The 20,250-nt window shown below is 50.4% G+C and overlaps 1 protein-coding gene across 5 annotated transcripts in view; it reads left to right on the forward strand.

Moving 5' to 3' along the window:
• Window positions 1-19,375, forward strand: part of Slc6a6 (solute carrier family 6 member 6) — a 71,355-nt gene extending 51,980 nt beyond the window's left edge. For 4 of the 5 annotated variants that reach the window (XM_034511535.2, XM_034511536.2, XM_034511534.2 and 1 more), the window contains 9 exons: window positions 3,557-3,691; window positions 4,609-4,712; window positions 4,833-4,957; window positions 8,607-8,719; window positions 12,203-12,340; window positions 13,626-13,728; window positions 14,171-14,271; window positions 16,232-16,402; window positions 19,018-19,375. In XM_034511535.2, coding sequence (XP_034367426.1) covers window positions 3,557-3,691; window positions 4,609-4,712; window positions 4,833-4,957; window positions 8,607-8,719; window positions 12,203-12,340; window positions 13,626-13,728; window positions 14,171-14,271; window positions 16,232-16,402; window positions 19,018-19,161 — 1,134 coding nt within the window. In that variant the 3' untranslated portion in view covers window positions 19,162-19,375. Of the gene's footprint in view, window positions 1-3,556; window positions 3,692-4,608; window positions 4,713-4,832; window positions 4,958-8,606; window positions 8,720-12,202; window positions 12,341-13,625; window positions 13,729-14,170; window positions 14,272-16,231; window positions 16,403-19,017 lie in introns of those variants that run through there. The other variant, XM_076940123.1, reaches the window with a different exon arrangement.
• Window positions 19,376-20,250: the final 875 nt, after the last annotated feature.

The raw sequence follows: 20,250 nt of genomic DNA on the forward strand, positions 1-20,250 counted from the left end.
CAGAGGCAGTGGTCAGTGTAAAGGCCCTGGAGTGCATTTGGCCAGGATGTAGGGAGTCCTCCAGTCTTATGGAGGAGGCTGATGTCCACAAGGTATAGTCAGCATTATTTGAGACACAGCACACTGCAATGGGGACAGAGCCAAGGGCAAATAGAGGCACCCGACCTAACCTGAGCTATACCCTGCTTGTGGTTCCTAGAACAATAGTGGCCCTGATGGGTCAGAGAAGCCAAGACAAACAGCTCTGTGGACTTCCTCCAGCCCAGTGCTGAGAGACCTTCAGAGGCCGTCCGCCTGCCTGCCTCCCCCATCTAGAGGCCCACCCACTGGCTGGCTTCAGCTTCCAGCCCTGGCTGCACACCAGACTCCCAGCCCTGGGGGCTGAGCCTTCATCGTGGCCAAGTTTATTTCCGTGGCTAACTTAGTCCAGGAGATGGGAGGGAGATGGATAGAGGACCCGAGTTCAGGTGTTTGGCTTTTCTTTCTTGGCCTTTCCAACTCTCCGAGGGTCTGAAACAGGTCCCAGAATGAATATCATTTTCACATGTTCAACAAGCCAGGTAGCTGGGATATTCACATGGCACCTCCATGCTGGTGGCAGCTCACTTCTTCCTGAAGTTCTCTGGTCCTGTACAATTGAAACTGCGGTTCAGAGAGCTTAATTAACTTTCCCAATGCTACACAGCTTGTTGGTGGTCAAGCTGGGATTTGAACTCAGGCATTTCTCTTCTCCCACCTATTAGTCTCATCCTTGTGCTGGCTGACAGGTTCAGGGAGACAGAGGCCTGGCGTACTCCTGCTTACTCTCACAAGGAGACAGACTGGAAGGGCTTAGATGTGTGTGTGTGTGTGTGTGTGTGTGTGTGTGTGTGTGTGTGTGTGTGTGTCTGGGTCTGTGGTCACATGCCAGTTCAGCCTGTTTTGTCAGAAACAAATCAGAAAGGGGCAGTCAGGGCTAGTTCTGGGTTTGGACTCAGCTCTGCCCATTATAAATGGAATGACTTTACGAATCCCTCTTACCTGCTCAGCCTCAGTTTCCCCTGGTGAAATGTGAGTGATTGAATGACCTTGCTGGCCAGGCTATCTGTTCCCAAGTAAAGCTGAGTAGCAGGAGACTAGAAGCTAGCTCCCTCTTGCAACCCACCAACCTCTAGAAGGCCGGGGATGAGGTGCCCCCAAGCCTCCATTTTTCACAAGGCCTCTGGCCCTGTTGTGAAGGATCAACAACAGGAGTGGAAAATTACCACATCCCACAGCAAAGCCTACTGGGCCACCGTCAGGGGCCCAAGGTGGCGCCTGGCACCAGCCTCTCCCTAGAGGATCCCGAGGGACAGTCTCGGAAAAGTTGAGAGAATGGCTCTCAGGCTCATCCAAGGAGTAGCAAAGGCTACAAAACAAGGGTAGCTTTTTCTAGAGAGATGGCTGGGCAGCGTGATAGGGGGTGGCAACAACAGTGACACTCCCAAAGATAGGGGAGCCCCAAAAGTACTTGGCCTAGATCAGATCCCACCTCTGACACCTCCTTCTAACTGGGGACTCCAGGCAGGTGACATGGCCCTATATGGCCTGTTTGCTCACAAGGGGAGGGACATGTTGTAATGGCTCATCCAGGTAAGGTGTGTGTGTATTAAGTTCCTAGCACCATGCTGAGCACATAGTAGGCTTATTAAAGAAGCAAGCCAGGGAGTCCTCCCCACCCCAAGGAGCTCACAAGTGTTTCTGGCCATAATCCACTTACTTTGAAGTGTTTGTAGCCCTCTGGGGAACCCTGTGGCTCCTGTCTGTGGCATTGTTTACCAGTTTGGGTGTGGCTTTGCAGGGCCTCAGAGAGGGGACCTGGCCAGGGGTGCTTGCCTATCACAGGAAGGGAGGGGACAGGAGGATTTTCTTTCTTTTATACTTTTAGTGGCTTCCTGATTGGCCTTTGTCCCGGGTATCCGGGTGTCTGTCAGTCCATCAAGGGAAAAGAAACAAGGGTGACTGGAGACACGGAGGCCTAGAGGAAAAAGGCATCCAGGAAAGGGGTGGCAGGCAGGAGAGGGCCCTCCTTTAGCCTTGTAGAATGCTACCACTGTCTGGGATGTTAAGGGTTCCCACACACTCCCTGAAGACCTTGGTAGAGAGTGAGGTCAGAGTTCCCCCTTGAAGTGGCAGCCACAGTTGCCAACTGGAAGGTAGGACAGATGAACAACAGGCTCCAGCTGACACTTTGGGCCAATCCATCTTCTTAGCTTAGCCTCAGAGCTGGGAACCTATCCCATCACATCTATCCCTTTAAAGTGGGGACACATAGTCTACAGAAAAAAGGGTAGTGACACTAGCTGCCAGGCACTGTGCTTGAGTTCCTCTCCAAGGGGCTTGACCTCCTAGAAAGTATGGCCTCCCTCAGGCCTTCTACCCATTGTAAAGGCCAACTGCCCCACAGTGGTGTGGCCAAACAGCTCATAGGACCAGGTAGAGGACATTATTACCCATTTCTTCCTTATCTCAACCCTGGCCTGCTGGAACACAGGACGTGTCTAGTGGGTCTCCTGTAAGCTGGGAAAGTTTTGGGCCTTTCCCATTCTGGACATGACCTTAGGGAAGTTCCCGCCCACCTCCTCTCTGTCACTGTCAATCAGGCTGTGTGTCTGACTGTAAACCCTCACCTATCCCTGGATAAGGGCTGCCGTGACTCTTGTCCTCATTTTACACGAGAAGAAAGCCAGAGAGAGTGACCAACATGGCCTGCATCTCTCAGCAAGAGAAGGCTCAGAGCTGGAGCTGACCCCTTGTCTCACTATGTATCCATCCCCCACACCCCCCAGGCAGGCCTTGAACACCCCTGCCTCAGTCTCCTGGGTACTGGGTTTACAGACGTGCACCTACTCCGGCTTCTGTCTGCTTTTTATCTTTTAATGTATGTGGGTATTTTGCCTAAATACATGTTTGTGCCTGGTGTCGGAGATGACCAGAAGAGGGTGTCAGATCCTTTGCAAGTGGAATTTCAAATAGTTCTGAGCTGCCTCGTGGATGCTGAGAATCAATCTTGGGTCCTTGCAAAAGCAGCCAGCCTTCTCAGCCACTGTGTCATCTGCTGAGCCCTTTTTCAACCCCCGTGTTGTACTGACAGCTGGAATGTCAGCCGCTATGTGCTGAGTGCCATGTGATAGCCCATGTGACCACAGGCTGAGCTGTTGCCTATATCCCTGATAGTTGATTCTGTTTGTATGTTGTCTGTATTTTTTTTTTCTCTGAGTGCATCATCTCTTCAAAGGGTGGATTCATTTTCCACCTTGCCTGCTTTTTAAAATTCTGAGCCTGAATGAGCTATGTAAATTATCCACAGGAAATTCTTTTAATCTATAAGATAGACCCTTATGTCATATTTAGGTAAGGTGGCAGAGGCTCAGAGGTCAAGCAACACACTGAAGATTACACAGCAGGTGAGACCAGTGTGTCTCCCAGGTCATTGCTGCACCCAGGGCAACCTCCTACCTCTGAGAGAAGAGGATTGCCTGCACTTCACTGCAGCAAGGCTGCTCACAAGTCTACCCGACTCCTTCTCACCCAACAGGTTGTCTACTTCACTGCTACTTTCCCGTTTGCCATGCTTCTGGTGCTGCTGGTCCGTGGACTGACCCTGCCAGGTGCTGGTGAAGGCATCAAATTCTACCTGTACCCTGACATCAGCCGCCTTGAGGACCCACAGGTAGAGCAGGGTGGGGTACCTGATCCCAAGGCCCTGTATAAACTGGTGGTGCACAGGGTATATGCGGCAGTGTTTCCTCTGGCTCTTTGATGCCCGTGTGCAGCCAAACATCACTTCCTGGTACTTCTCTACTGGGCTAATAGTGGCTTGCAGTCCTACAGAGCCTGCCTCAGGCAAGTACCAGCTAAGGCAAGGGCTCCTGCCCCAGCCACACCAGGACCAGAGACTCAGTGTTCAAGATGCCATCCTCAGATAGGATTGATGGTGTTCTGAAGGTTAAGGGGGTCATATTGTTAAGTCCCCCTGTCTCAGCACATAGCCGAGGAGTGTCAGAGTTGGTGAAACCCCTGGAGGCTTTTGTATGCCCTTTGAGACCTTTGTCTCAGGCTCCCAAGCCCCTGGGAAGCCACTAAAAATTGGAGCAGAGCAGGGTGGGTGGCCAGCCTGAGCTATGAGCTGGGAAGGTAGCCTTGTTGCCTTCCAGAGCTACAAGCCATAGTGCCTGGAGAGATAAAGGATGCCTTGTGTCCTAACTTAGGTCCCAGACTAAGCCATTACAGCAGTTAAAGCAGCCTTGATGTGCTTGATGTCGACCATGGCGACTTAGGAATAAACTCAGGGAAAAGACTGAGTGAGGAAAGTTGTTCAGAGGGGCAGGGTAGGCTAGGGGGCCCGTTCTGTAGCTATGAAAAGCAAGGTTTCAGGAGTGGCACTGGTCACTCCAGGGTTAGAGGCCTTAATTGATGCAGGAAGATGAGGATCTTCCTCTGGGGTTCTAGATCTGCCCTCTGGGGTTCCTTGCAGCTCATCAACCCTGGCTCCCGTGTAGACATTGTTACGGTTGGTCAAAAGTCCTCTCATTGCTAGGCCCCTCTGCTCACCCCAGGCAACCGCCCTAACACTCCTCCCCTCCTCAGGTGTGGATCGACGCTGGAACTCAGATATTCTTTTCCTATGCTATCTGCCTGGGGGCCATGACCTCACTGGGAAGCTACAACAAGTACAAGTATAACTCGTACAGGCAAGTGTCGCGCTGGCGGGCCCGGTGGACGTTAGAAATGATGATTAAAGAAAAGAGAAGTAGGGAGCGTGGCTTCCTTGTGTTGTGATTAACTTACCCCCTGACGTGTGTGTAACTTAGGGACTGTATGCTGCTGGGATGCCTGAACAGTGGTACCAGTTTTGTGTCTGGCTTCGCAATTTTTTCCATCCTGGGCTTCATGGCACAAGAGCAAGGGGTGGACATTGCTGATGTGGCTGAGTCAGGTACGGTGGTGTCGGTGGCAGTGGTGGTGGGCACTGCCACCTAGTGTGTAAGATGAGTACTGCAGGCATGGAGCCGGACCCCAGGGGGATGGAGGGAGCCTGGCTTTTACATAGACATCCCCTCTCCCCCTCTAAGATGTGCTCCTATACCTGAGTACGAAGGCTACATTTAAAGGTCTTCAGTGCATTCTGGCCCACTGAAGGTGGGAGGAACAAGGGCGGTTGAAATGGGACTTGGTGGCTGCTTTACTTGTGGTCTTCCAGCCCCCAACACTTCCCCAGTAACCGCTGGCTTTAGCCATGGAAGTTGCTTTCCTAATTAAGGCCCAGGTCAGCCACAGCTAGCACACCATCACCAGCGCTGCTAGCATCTCAGCCTTGGTTCCTGTGGTTTGCATTTGGCTCCTGGCGAGCTCCAGTGCCAAGCTGATCCACTCTTCGGTCCTTCCTATATGTCTACCAAACCTCACCCCTCCCAGCTTCCACACAGTCACCAGGAGCGAGGGGGCAGGGGAGAAACGCCACTCAGGCGATGACAGAGCTGATGTGGGGGTAGGATAGGAGGACACTGTTGCCTTGGGGAGTTGGGGGCCTTTTGGTCTCGTGTTGCTACTCAAGACGCCAACATTCACAGAATAGATGGTCACTCTTAGGGTCATGGGCTCTGCACAGAGTGGGGTTCTTCCTGAGCAACTCAGGATCCAGAACTCCAGCAGAGATGGTTCTGGAATGTAGACTAGACCCCTACTACCTCATCATAGTATTTTAGGGGTCTGGGCTTGAGAGCTTGGCTTAGACCTACAACTTAGCCCTGAAGTGCATGGGGTTCTGGGTGGATATCCCCAGGGGCCACCTCTCCACCCCATTCTCTTGGAGGGTGGTCAGGCGTTGTCTAACCTAATTATTCACAGCCCCTCTGGAGCCTGCTGGAGGCTGCCAAGAGCCCTGGATTGGGTCTTCCTCCAGGCCACAGGGATGGTGTGAGATAGAGCAGACTGTCCTTCATTATTCTAGGCATTTTTGCAGACTAGGGCAGGTACCCTAAGTCCCTGTTATTCTCTTCCCTTGATCTACATATGTTTGAAATGTAAGATCATGTCCCAGTTCTCTGGTCCTGAGCTTTGGTATTGGAAGATCAGAGGGTCCCTTGACACTGTGTGTCTAGATTATCTAGATATTCATTTCTCAGCTGAAATCAAAAGCCCCAAAGAATGGGCTGTCTTTGTGTGGGTTGGGACAGGATAGGGTCATAGTCAATGTATCTGGATGTTGAGTCTCCACCCACTACATGTCTGGAGAGCCATCCAGTGTGGCCGTTTTACTGGATCCTCTGACCTCAGGGATCTCAGGGACCTCTCATCCTCTTTCTGCTGCTGGGCCATAACAGACACCCTTCCCCAGTGTGAACACCACACTGTACACACATACCTATTTTGCTGTGTCCCACTAGGACACTCAGAAGAACTATTTGTCCATCCTCAGAAGCTCCAAGGCAGGGAAGGGCCTGAGGGCACAGGACTTCGATCATAGCCTCATGTGTTGGAAGTTGTTTAGCATGGGGCTCAGCACCTCTTCCAGCCCCTTTGCAAAGGACACCGTCCCCACTTCCACATGCAAAGTGACTCCAAACCTGTAACGAGGTTTCACCAAAAGCACAGAAAAAAAAAAAAAAAACTTGTTATGGGAGAAAGATGGGGTGGGTCCATCAAAGAGATCTCTGTGCACAATTGGGTATTTTCACGCTGTGCATGTAGTCAACCCAAGTGGTTTTTTATTCTTTCTTTTGTCCATTTCAAAGACCTTGTTCATGCTCCTTCCCCACAGTGGTGTACGAGCAGCCAGCAAAGCAAGAGGGACAGTGACTCTAAGATTTTTTTTTTTTTTTTTTTTTTTTTTTTTTTTTGCAAGCACCATAACAAGAAAAGTAAATTTGAACGAGGGTATTGCACGGCCAAGAAAAGCCCATACAGGACATGGCGTGCTGTGCTGGTAGAGCATCACAGTGGCCTAAGTAGTCTCAGCTTCTATCCTCCTCAGTTCACTGTGGTTGTAGAGGAGGGGGCTTGGCCCTCTCCCGAGGCTGCTTTAAGAAAATCTAAAGTGAAGGGCAGAAAGAAGTGAACTGATACTGTTCACAGTGCCTGGTGCAGAGGTTTGGCGAGTACACCACATTTTACATCTGTCTTGTAGTTGGCTAGCGCTGGTTGTTCATTCTTGGGGTGGACAAAGCAGGTCTAGAGCTTTAAGCTTTTGGGGGAGCCGAATGCTTTTGGTTCAAATTTGAGTCTAAGTGTGTTTTATGATGTCCCAGGTGGGAGGTGTGTGTTCTGAGCCCCCTCCCCTCAGTTTCTCATTCAAGCAGATTCTGGCTTGGTAAGCAGCCATACCCCTTCTTTTAACATCTACTTCTGGCACTCAGTGGCTGCCCCACTGTTGTTGTTTCAGTAGGGTTTCTCATTTCTCAGGCTGAGCGACGACATCATTGTAAGACTTGTCCCTCTCTGCCACAGTTTGGGTTGTTGATGCTTTACTGAGTGAATATTTTTTTTCAAAATCAGTTTGTTTTTGTGGATTCTTCTCCTCCACCCACCCTCCCAGCCCCCTTCCTCATAAGCCACTCATTCAGTTTTGATGATTGTATGATGTTTGCTTTAAACGGTAAAACATCTTCCCCGTCTCCAGCGATCTGGCCCGTATTTCTTCTCGATTGGTTTGGTTTGTTTCTAGTAGTTTTGACTTTACTTTGGTTTGTCAGCCCTCCAGTGGGCTCAGTACCAGCTAGCTAATCTCCCCCAGGGGTCTGTTTATTGGGGGATTTTTATAAGCAGAGATGCTTGTGTTCAAATGATACTGTAAGATGCATTCAGAGTTTGAAGAGCGCTTGTCTCCTCTGCCTCTGAGTCTTCCCAGAGCCCTTTTCTGGGCATTGGTATCCGCCTCCAAGAATCTGAACATAAGGATGCTGGGGCTACCTGACCCTCATATTTCAGTTAGGGGAAACTGGTGCCCCTCCCCGAAAAAAACATACAGAGGAAGTGGTGGATGAGGACTGAGATGTGGGTAGTCTCCTGGGTCTAGGCACCTGTCCTGCCCCACACTGCCTCCCTTCAGTGCCAGGCCTGGCTGGTTTTACCTTGCCTTGTGTGAACTTGGGTACCTGTTCATAGGCATGTCCTGCTGGGCATCTAAATTCTTTTTTTTTCTCTCTCTCTCTCTCTCTCTTTCCATTTAAACAGTGTTTTAGCCATTAATTCAAAACCAGAAACGGTTCTTTGCAAAGGAGGGTTTAACGAATCAGATAACCACAGCTTTCCTTCCAGCCAATGCCAATGCTGAGTTGGTGTGTGAGGGGAGGGTCCTCTTTTCCCCAAATCTCTGGCTGCCTGAGCCTCAGATTCAGCCCCACTCCCTGCCCCTAGGATCCCATGTCTATACGGGTTTAATTTGAGAGGAGGCCGTGTGCTGGATAGATGCTTACATGAGGCCCCTCCCGAGCCCCACTGGTCTCTTTCTCTGGCTCTTCCTGCATTTTGGGCTTAGGTGACTCCCCTCCCCACTCAGATGTGAGTGTTCTGTGAGGCCCAGGGTTTCAAGTAGCACGGTGCTGATGTGTGTTCTCCTGTGTCCCCTCCCCGTTTCTCTCCCTTAGGTCCTGGCTTGGCCTTCATTGCCTACCCAAAAGCTGTGACCATGATGCCACTGCCCACCTTTTGGTCCATTCTGTTTTTTATTATGCTCCTCTTGCTTGGACTGGACAGCCAGGTACGTGTATATGGGGCTGTGGTGCTCAGGTGGGCAGCCTCACTGTGAGAAGCAGTCCTCATCGAAGCTGAGGCGAGTTCAGAACCTTCCCCTCAAGCTCCTACCTCAGAGCCTCCAACCTGGTTCCTCCAGAGCCCTGGGTTGAAAAAGGCCTCAGCCCAGCAGTGGGAGGAGACCCTCCACCCTAATGCTCAAGGCTGTTACCTCAAGCAATGATGAGGGGTGCTGGGGGTGTGGTTAAGGTTAAACTCTAAGTGAGAAATAGAAGGCCTGGACCCAGAGGTACAGATGTCACAGCATGTGTCAATCATTGTCTGGGTCACCAAAGTCCCAAGTATGTCCAGAGAAGATGAACCACATCTGGCAGATTGCTTTTGGTTCAGGCCAGCCTGTCCCCCCTCCTAATTGCTATAACATCTGCCCGATCTGTACTTCCATTTTGTTTCTTGGGTGGAACCCAAGGCTTCACATGTACCAAGCATCCACTCCACCCTGAGGCATGCCCTAGCCTTTTTCCCATGCTCCTGACTACATTCTGCCCCAGCCCCCTGTGAGGGTTCCATAGGTGGCAGTTCACCACCAGGGAGTGTTGGTGACAGCCAACCTGCATCTAGCTCAGGAGAGGTAACATCATTATGTGTGACACTGGCCACATCCATCTCTTTCCTTTGAACCTCAGTTTCCTCATCCTGGTTAATGGGTACAGTTTGTGAAGCATGTGGCTCAGTGCCAGGTATAGAGAGTTCAGGTGTCTGTGAGATTCATGGGGGCTTGGGTGTCCCTCTCTCTGAAGTGAGTTTCTTTTTGTGGGATATATTTTGAAACTCCAGGAGAGAGACTGTGGTGTGCAAGAGGGGGACAGGTGGCCATGGGATCAAGGCAGCTAGAGAGACTGGGAAGGCAGAAGAGACTCCTGTGTGGCATGGGTTTTGAGTCCAGATACTTGGGGAACGTTCATCAAATTTAAATAGGCTGTGAGGTCAGGTCTGGAGACTCTGAGGCTCCTCATCACCCTTCCCAAGGGCATGGTCTCCAACAGCCCTGACAGGATGGGTCCCTGGGGACTCAGAACCAGTAGAGGTGAATGAGTGAATCGGGGGAGGCAGCTAGCAAGGTCAGGAACACAGAGCAAGACTTGGCAGCCGAGGGGGTCAGTTTAACAGAGAAGACAACAAAAACTTCTCCAAACCAGAAAAACAGATCCTTGTTGGAGTTGGTGATGGGCAGACACTGTTGTAAACAATCAAGGTTCTGTTAATGATTTCTGCTCTGAGAGCTCACTTGGCCCTGGGAGCAGACCCCATGCAGGGCCTTTTAGTGGCTTTTAGAACATCTTCCAGGCTCAGAGGGGAAGAAGAAAACAAAAACACAAGTTAATAAGTGGCTAAGCATGACATCCTGACATCCGCCAGGGCTCCAAACAGGCCTTGCAGGCTCTCAAGTGGCTGGGAGTGGGGGGACCTGGGCTCACTGCAGGATGTGTGACTCCAGGCTGAGCCATAGGCTGAGAGGAGAATCTGGGGGTGCTGTGAAAGCTTGCTTTGGGACGTTCCCCTCTACCCTGCTTTGTAGATCGGGGGCCCCCAAGGTTTTGTGCTTAAATGGCCTGATGGTATCATCACTCAAGTACAAGTGGACAAGGAAATAGGAGACGGCTGGTCTCCAGTCATGGTTCTCAGAACCTGGAAACAGAGCTTTGCACAAGCCAGCCCCACATTGGGGTGCAGAGTCCCCCACTGTGTGAGATGTCACTGCATGCCCGGTGTCACATGGCAATTTTTTTTTCTATGTGCAGTTTAATTGGCATTGATCCACAAGCCCTGTACCAACAGTTTTCTTATTTGTAGTGCTGGACATGGGATCCAGGGCTTTGCCCATGCTAGACGCATGCTCTTCCCCAGCCCACTGCACCCAGATTTTTATACATAGTTCCTGCCCCTGCCATGCCCCCTGTGCCCTTTCTGCAGTCAGAGAAACTATTTCGGCTCTGGTTCATAGCCTTTTGTCTTAACTCATTTTTGTAGCTAGGCACTGGCGTTGCCTGTTAGCCACAACTCAGTTGCTTTTCAGGTTCAAATCCCCTTTGAGCACATCTGTCAGAGGTCATGAGGTGTACCCCTGTCTCAGAGCTCTGCCTAAGAGCCTCTTGGTCATCTTGCCTCTGAATTCAGGCCTCAGACCTTTGGGCACATGAAAGATTTTCTCTCTGTCGCTTAGGGCACATGAAAGAGATCTTCTCTCTGATTATGTCCATTGTGCATACCCCCTCACCATCTCCCAAAGGTCTCCATGGTTGGATCTTTCTCGTACGAATGCCAGGGGAACTTCTGTCCCCAAACCTTTTGGATTTTTTAATTTCAAGATGGCATTTCGTGTAGACCAGACTGGCCTCAAATTCAGTCAGGTCTGACTCTGAAAATGTCCTAGCCTTCTGCCTCTACCTCCTGATTGCTGGGATTACAGGTGTGTACTGCTGTGCCTGGTTTTGCAGTGGTACGAAAGAAACCCCCGGGCCTTTGCCTGCTAAGTGAGCACTCCACCAGGTGTTTACATGCCCAGCCTTTAGCATTTTAATTTTTCAATGACTCAGAGCAGTCTGGGTGCCACTCCTCTAATTTAAGTACTTATGTGGCCCTCAAACCCCCAACTACTGCCAAGACCTTGTTACAGACTTGTATATTTATGCCTAAAGACTGAATGTTGTTGCCAGCCCATCATGGGTTAGTGAAAGGTGATGTGTCCAGAGGGTGCAGTTTTATGCTGCTGTTAAAACACAAGACAGATCTTTTGCGTAAGGACATAGCTCAGTTTCCAGAATAGATCATTCGGTACAAGATTGGAATGATGTAGAGAAACTGATAATCATCCTAGAACATGATTTGCATGTGTGTGTGTGTGTGTGTGTGTGTGTGTGTGTGTGTGTGTGTTCCAGGAGTTTCTTTATGTCTAAAACCAACAGATTCCTGGATCACGAGATTTCTGGTGAGGTTAAATCACCATGTGAGTCAGACCTGAAGTACCTTTAGTGCTCTGGATGGGGAAACTGAGGCCAGGCTTTGCCCAGAGTCTCCCAACTGGTTAGTGCAAAGGTTGACCTTACCATACTATAACCGAGCAGCCCCTGTGAAAGGTCAGGTTAGGCAGTCATTGCTTTAATGTATGTAGCATCAGCCTTGACAAAGGGAGGGAGGCTGTCATCACACCCCTCCTTCCAAGTGTGTCAGGGCAGAGAACTAGCCCTGGCTTCCTAGAGAAACAGCCGCTCCCTCCAGAGTCTCCAGTGATAAGGGTGGGAATGGCCTGAGTATGGCCATACTTCCTGAGTTGCTTGGATCACAGACCACAGTGGCTGCCTGCACAGCCCAGGGTCTGGCTGCATGGATTCCCAGGTGGGTCTCACGAGATGTAGCCCAGCCCTCCTCCTGAGCTCCAGGCCCTCGTTGAGCCCCTTTACCCCTTGTCTCTCTCCCTCTTTCCCCTCAGTTTGTTGAAGTCGAAGGACAGATCACATCCTTGGTTGATCTTTACCCGTCCTTCCTAAGGAAGGGTTATCGTCGGGAAATCTTCATTGCCATCGTGTGTAGCATCAGCTACCTGCTGGGGCTGACGATGGTGACGGAGGTAGGTGGCTGCCACTCTCTCGGGGTGATGTGAGATTTTTCCCTTCCTACTTTTGGATTTCTCAAAGCCACAGGGGAGGCTGCAGCTGGGAGACGGGCCTGAGGGGGTGGGGTTTCCTTTACCATGCCTCCTTTAGGTTGACCCCCCCCCCCACAATCCCTAGTCTGTCCAGCTCTCAGATGATCATGCAGCTTTCCCCATATCCCCTTTTTGAGATGTGATTAAACCAAGATCATGGCACTTGCTTGGCAAGTACTCTACCATTTGCGTAGCTACCTGCCGAGGAGAGTGTACGCTCTTCCCAGAGGGCAGGGACCATACTTTAGGAGGAAAAGAAGCCAGGAGCAGAAGGGAATAGAAAGGTTGAAGGCTAGAGACTTCAGTGGTTGGAAAAAGGGCAGATAAGAAGGCGTGAGCCTGGCATCCCCCAGAGCACGCTTTTCTGCCCCCTGTACACTGACATGCCTGAGGTTGCTAGGAGAAGGCTGTCAATCACTACCCAAACCCTGTTTAGGCCTTCACTTTTCTTTACCAAAAGAAGAAACTTTTAGGGAAGTGCTTGTAAGAACACCCCCTCTGTGGCTGAAAAGATATCGTGGGGGTTAAGAGCATTAGTTGCTCTTCTAGAGGACCTAGGTTCAATTCCCAGCACCCACACGGCTGCTCACAACTGTCTGAAACTCTACTCCTGGGGCTCCAACATATACATGGTCTACAGACACACCTGTGGGTTGAACGTCTATTCATATAAAATAAAAATAAAGGTTATAAGGCATTAAAAAAAATCCCTCTAAAGTCAGATAGCCTCTATTCACCAAGCACTGGTTCCTGTGACTTGGCCACACTTGGGTTTAAGACGCCCTGTATGTAGACTTCTGTGACTCTTTGTGTTGCTTAGATGTGTTGTACTCTCCCCCAATCCTGTGTATTTTGTCAAACATGAAGTTGAATTTGAACTCACAACATTCGCCTGTCTAGACTTCTAGAGTATTTGTTGTTAGCCTGTGAGCCACCACACTTGGCCCTGAATATTTTTTCCTCTTTCTTTCTTTCTTTCTTTCTTTCTTTCTTTCTTTCTTTCTTTCTCTTTATTTCTTTCTTTCCTTCTTTCCTTTTATCCCTCTCTCTCTTTTTTAAAGGTACCTATATTTGGTCATCCTAGCTTGTGCCCATTTTTCTTTGGAGTTAAAAAATGTATTGATTTGCCATAGCTCTTTATATATGAAGGAAATTGGAGCCCATATAACAAACCAATTTTATCTTTGATTTTTTTTTTCCTTCACAGGGTGGCATGTATGTGTTTCAACTCTTTGACTACTATGCAGCTAGTGGTGTATGCCTTTTGTGGGTTGCATTCTTTGAATGTTTTGTTATTGCCTGGATATATGGTGAGTATTCGTGTTTGCACATCCTTTCTCAAGCTGTTCATTTGGGCAGAGAATATAATGGAAAAGCTTGCTTTGTCTGGAATGTTCACTCCAGGATACTCCTTGAGCATATCACAGATAATCCCACTAAAGGCACAAGATGTAAACATGTTGCTATAAATATAACATTGTCACCTCAAACCTAGGGTGACCTACTTTTTGGCCCAGAAATGGTCCATTTTGACCTCTTTAGAGAGCTGAGATTGACCACACTAAGATATGGGCTCTGTCTAAGACTTCCAGCAAAATTCAGGTACCCAGCTGCACTGAGTGTCACGTGGCCATGCTTGGTGTGGAGATACAGGCCTGGTGCTTAGAGGTGGTGACCCCTGCTGCATTGTTCCCCAGGGCTATTCTGGCTTTGGCCACCAAGTCACTGGGGACCCACTGCTATCTCTTGTAGGCGGTGATAACTTATATGACGGTATTGAGGACATGATTGGCTATCGGCCTGGGCCCTGGATGAAGTACAGCTGGGCTGTCATCACTCCAGCTCTCTGTGTTGTAAGTCTCACCCCCGCCTGACATTTTCACCTTGTGATCTCCTGTGTTCTGTGGGCTCTAATAAAGCCAGCTTCAGCTATACCTGCAACAGTGGGGGTTGCCTTGGTTGCATAGGGTTTTGTAGGACCAATAGGAGTTTGTGAAGAAGAGGAGAAACAGGAAGGGCAGTGTCAGGGATGCTAGGCCAGGTTGCTGTCCTCTGCCTGCCACCTTGGAGCTGGCCTTGATGTTTGCATGGGTACCATCTCTGAGACTCTGCTTGTGAGTACCATTGATCTTTCACAGCAGATCCTGGCCAGTGCCTTAGGGATATTCATGTGCGGGAGTTCTACCTATTCTACTGTTCCTGGTCAGCACCTTGGGGAGTCCAGATGTCCTTCAATTTAAAACCTGTGCTTAGTGATGAACAGGTCCCCTCTTCTGTGACCTCTACTCCTAGGCCAGACCTAGTGGACATGCTAACTCACTCCTCCGTCTGGGCCTCAGTTTCTTCACCTCCCCCTGTCACCTCTGTGACAAGGATGCCCTGATGTGAGACTTCAGTGCAGGTGACAGTTCAGAATCTGATGACTGTGATTGTGGCTCCTGGAACATACATCCCCCAGCAAAGTCAAGAGATCACAAACAGCAACTGGATGCCCAACCTAGGTAGCACTGCAGTCAGCTGGGCTCAGGCCAGTATGCCTGTCCTTTTTTACATCAGGCTTGTGCCTGGGGTCCCTCTCACACTGACTGCTGATTTCCTACCCTCTGGACCAGAGATGGACTGCACTCTGGTGGCAGAATGAGGCCCCCTGCTCGAAAAGCTAGGTAGAGACCACAGTCACCCACCTCTGGGGCTCACTTCAAGGCAGCTGCAGCTTTCTAGGCAGAAAGCAACAGAGAAGGGTAAGCCCTGTGGGCCACCTGTTCCCACCATGCACCACCATCTCCCATCAGACCTTGTCTGAGGCCGTGAGTATTGGATCATTTTGCCATGGCATTCCCTGGGGTGCCTCATTTTCTGAGGAAAAGGAAGGATACAGGGTAGTTCCTCCAGAGCCAGAGCCCCTCTCATAGGCAAAGGTAGACTCCACACAGCTTTAGGGTTCAGGCCTTACCCCACCGTTCTTTTCAGGACCAAGGTCAGGTCTACATCCTGTCACTGGGACCAGACCAGTGTGCCAAGAGATAATGACATTTAGGCAGCTGGCTGCCCGGCTCTCATCCATGCCTTTGGCATTTATTGTGTACCTGCTGAGTTCACCTAGAGCCACATCTGGTGTTAAAAGAGAGTTGTTCTAGAGTGGTGGTTCTTAAGCCCTCCCCCTTTCACTGGGGTTGCCATTGGAAAGCCCACATGACGAGTCATAACAGTGCCACGATTACAGTTATGAAGTAGCAACAAAAATTATTTCATGGCTGAGGGTCGCCACAATGTGAGGAACTGTACTAAAGGGTTGCAGCATCAGGAAGGTTGGGAACCACTGCTCCAGAGGGAGAGAGAGAGACAGCCCAACTCTGGGTATCAGAGCTGCATTGCTTCTGGAGGGAAAAACTGGGCCCTGGGTAAGTAAGGCCAGCGCACTGGAGTGGAAGTTGGGAGAAAAGATGAAGTTAAAAGGATGGGCAAGAGGATACAGCCTTTCTTAAGACCCTGGGCACATGCAGAAGAGCTGGAAAGAGCCCCGAGGGGTGGGGGCAGATGGAAAAGGGAGGGGTCACAGCTGTGAGCTGTAACTGCAGCTGCAACTCTACCTAGGTTGGGCATCCAGTTGCTGTTTGGTTGGTATTCCAAAGCACCTGGGGTACCAGGGCAGGGGATGAGCAGGTGACTTGGTCACCTTTGCCCTGGAGAGATCCATAAGGCACAATACCACCCCATCTCCATAGTGAGGATAGAGGAGAGGCCCTGCCCCAGATAAAGTCCACACTGCTCTCAAATGCCTACGGTCCCTCTGACTGCCCCATCTCTCCACAGGGATGTTTCATCTTCTCTCTTGTCAAGTATGTACCCCTGACCTACAACAAAGTCTACCGGTACCCTGATTGGGCAATCGGGCTGGGCTGGGGCCTAGCCCTTTCCTCCATGGTGTGTATCCCCTTGGTCATCATCATCCTCCTCTGCCGGACGGAGGGACCGCTCCGCGTGGTGAGCACGGGGCATGGGCGATGGGAGGTGGAGGACAGACAGTGTCGGTTTCTGTGTGATGTTAGACAAGATGCTCGCCCCCTCTCAGTCCCAGGTTTTTTCTCACCGCATGAAAGAAGGCAGGAGATCCAAGGCAGGAGTATGCTGTGGGCAAACAGACAGATGCCATTCACACTGGAGAAGGCTTTGTGTTGACATTTAAAGTGGGCCATGAACCTAAGAGGAATGTATGTGCTCAATATAGTATGAGGTTCTAGTGTGGGGTACAGAGGGTCAGTTGCTAGGCTAGAGAGGGGACAGAGGCCTCAGGTGCCAAGTTAGAGGGTGTGGGAATCTCTGTTCTGAGTCAGGGCAGGAGATAAGTTCTGGAAAGGAAGCCTAACACTGCCCAACCATGCCACCCTCTGTGCTGGGGTGTGCCACCACCTCTGCCCTGCTCCAAGCCTCTGTGACTGCCTGTCTCTTCATAGCGCCCCCTCCCTCCCCCCAGCCTCCTTAGGAATTCTTCCTACAGTGTGGGAGCCTCTAGGCCTGGCAGTCCCCGCTCTTTCTGCGAAATCCCTTTCTCAGAATCTACTCTAACCTTTGCACCTGGGCCAGCTCCAAGGCTCCATAGTTTTATTTTGGGCTGTTTTTATTCTCTTACAAAAAGAATCTGGAGCCAGGATGTTCTGGGGCCCTGGCTCCCCCTTGAGCTGGCCCAGGCTTCCTCCTGTGGAGGGGGCTGTGTTGGCTAGGAGAGGAGTGGAGAAGAGACAAGGAAGGAAGGAGCCAAGGCACCAGCAACTTCCCTAGAGTGTAGAGGAGTGGGGCTGGGACCCCGCTGTCCCTCCATTAAGCCAGAGTCAAAGCAGCCATCTCTGTTGTTGGTGCTGAGACAGTGGGCTCCACACACAGGCAGCTGCAGTGCCTGCCCTGAACCCTCCAGGTGGCCCCTGGTGCCCTGAGCCAACTTATGTCACTCTAGAAGGTTATTAGTACCCAGACATGAGTTAGTTGAACTTTGCAGGGGTCTTTAGAAGTATGTTCTGGTTACAGTTTTTGTAGCAGTCACTAAGTTGGGGTAGGGTCTCTTGAAAATCTGAATGGTTTGTTGTGGTGGTGGCAGCTGTTACTTTAGTTTTTGAGACAGTACCTAAATCTATAGCCCAAGCTAGCCTAGAACTCACTCAAGTAAAGGTTGGCCTCAAACACTCGGTTCTCCTGCATCAAGCCTCCCTAGTGCTGGGATTATGGGTAGAAACCCCACTGCCTGGCTTAAAGCCCCATTTTAAGAGGCTGGTTTGGACTGTGTGCACAGATTTGTTCAGAGTGAGTTGCTGGGGGAGGGAGGAGCAGCTGGGAAGGATGTTTCCCCACAGCTAGAGAGAGCCACAGCCCCCCCTGGCAACACAAGCTATCCTGGTGCCCTCCTAATTGTGAGGTAGCAAGTGGTGTATCAGGATCTCCAACCCAACCAGGGGTCCAGACCAGGCTGTGCTTCCCAGTAGACAGTGGGTGGCTGCCTGTGGTGGGTACACTTTCTCATGTTGCATTTGGAGCCCGATGTCCTAATGCAAGAGGGGCAGGGTTGAAAGCAAGCAGACAGGCTAGGTCGATGAGTCTACCTGCTCAAAGCAGCACAGATGTTTGTGGGAGGAGCATAGCCTGGAGTTACCAGCTCTTGTGTTTGCCGCCCCCCCCCCCCCCCCCCCCCCAGCGCAACCCCTGCCAGAGTGTTCCTCGCACCAGAGAATATAGCAATGTGGATTCTCCAGTGAAATCAGTGAAATGATGTCTACAAGCAGCTTCTCCCAAGTCCCTTGACAGTGCCAGGGAGAGCACCAGGCCTGGCACATGCAGGCTTTAAGCAGCTCTCCCAGTTGTAATTTGCCATGGTTGGATGTAAATACCTAGGAGGGCCTTTTGTTCACTTCTTTTCTTTTTTTAAACTGCTGGCCCATTTCAGTCGCAGCAGACACCCAGCAGGAAGTGGGCAGGAGGCAGGAGGCAGGAGGCAGGAGGCAGGAGGTGGGAGCCAACTTCCACTCCCACTCTTCTGGTGACTTCCTAGCGTCCCTGGAGAAGGCTAGGGCTCTTCCCTCCCCAGTTCCACAATCAGTCACCACCCTGAGAAGCCTGGGCTCCATGGCTCGAGTGTCTGAGAATTCTCCTGTAGTCTCCTCTCTGAAAGGACAGACTCCTCGGGAGAAGGAGCTCCCTGTGAGGAACTGTCTCATGAAGGCTCCGGGAAGCCAAGGAGTACAAATTTCTTCTTGGGGGCGGAGGCGGGAGGAGAGGGGCGTTAGGTCAGTTTAACAACTCTAAGACATACTGTAGAACAGAAAGTCAGAGAAGCCAGGGAGAATAAACCACAGAGAAATAGGACTCAACTCCTCAGGGGAAAGAAATCTGCCTGTGTGTCCCCATCTGTAAGCACAAATACAGGGGTTGGCTGGGGAAATCACTGTAGGACACAGGGTACCATTCTCCTCCGTTTTTAAAAGATCCACAAAAGGGCCTGAAAGGGTGACAGTTGGCCAGATGCCATACAGCAAGTACCTTGGGATGTTTTGGAGGTGGGCGGGAAGGACCCTCCCCAATCTGCTCCTTATCTCCTCCTCTTTCTTCTGCAGAGAATCAAATACCTGATAACCCCCAGGGAGCCCAACCGATGGGCTGTGGAGCGTGAAGGGGCCACACCCTTTCACTCCCGAACAACCCTCATGAACGGCGCACTCATGAAACCCAGCCACGTCATTGTGGAGACCATGATGTGAAGTCCGGGCCATGTGACAGGCGCCGCTTTCCTGCTGTTTACTAACGTTAGACTCTCATAGGACCAGGTTTACAGAGCTTTATATTTGTACTAGGATTTTTTTTTTAATTGTCACAGAAAATGTTACTCTATGTGTGTGTGTATGTGTATCGTATGTGTCTGTACATGTGTATTTTGTTTTGTTTGGGGGATATTTTGTACAAAAAGAAAACCCATGGGCCTATGTCCTGGGGAGAGGATGGACTTTCATATTGATTTCGATGTATTTTATGGGAACTTGGTAAATTTTTCTTTGTATTTTTTTAACATATAACTATATATACTTAGAGTCTGTCATACACTTTGCCACTTGAATTGGTCTTGCCAGCAACGGATCTCGTTTTTCAAAAGCAATTTCTCGGTGCTTCTATAGCTGGCAGAAAGTTCTGCCCAATAACAAATGAAAAAGAAAAAAAAATAATACTAAATGCTGGGTGGAATTTTCCTGTGATGGTGGATACATCTTCAAGAAAGGTGTAGTCCCTTCTGAGCTGGTTCAGGAGGAAGAACACAGCTGAGGAGAGGGAGTCCCCACTAGCAACAGACCTGAGGGGCAGGAGAGAGCAGGGCCTCACTTTTTCTCAGCCAACAAGAAAGATGCCAAATAATGACCCACCCTCAGCATGAAGGATTGATCTGAGGGCAGCTGAATTGGTTGACCAGGGCCAAATGCCTGCCTTTTTATTTTGAAGTAATGGGTGGGTAGTCAGTGGGACTGTCTGAACCACCGTGGGTATTAGAGGCAGGAATGGGACGTCTGAATGTCTGGTGAGAAGGGGGGTCAGGTCTATGAGCCTCTGTAGGCATAGGCAGAAAGTATGCCCCCTCTTAAACACTCAATATGGTTGCCTGAAGCCAGTCCACAGGAGCTTCTGGGGCTTCAGAATGGGGGTCACACTCAGGAAGTGTCTGCTGTATTCAAGTGGAGTCGTGGTGTATCAAGCAGAATGTATTTTGGTGAGGGCCAGAGCAGAGGAGGCCAGTGGACCAAACGATATTAGCATCTCAGGAGGATGAGTGTACCCCAGACTGGTTAAGTGTACCCCAGGAG

The sequence above is a fragment of the Arvicanthis niloticus genome, chromosome 9 (assembly GCF_011762505.2).
Source record: "Arvicanthis niloticus isolate mArvNil1 chromosome 9, mArvNil1.pat.X, whole genome shotgun sequence".
Classification (NCBI taxonomy): Eukaryota; Metazoa; Chordata; class Mammalia; order Rodentia; family Muridae; genus Arvicanthis; species Arvicanthis niloticus.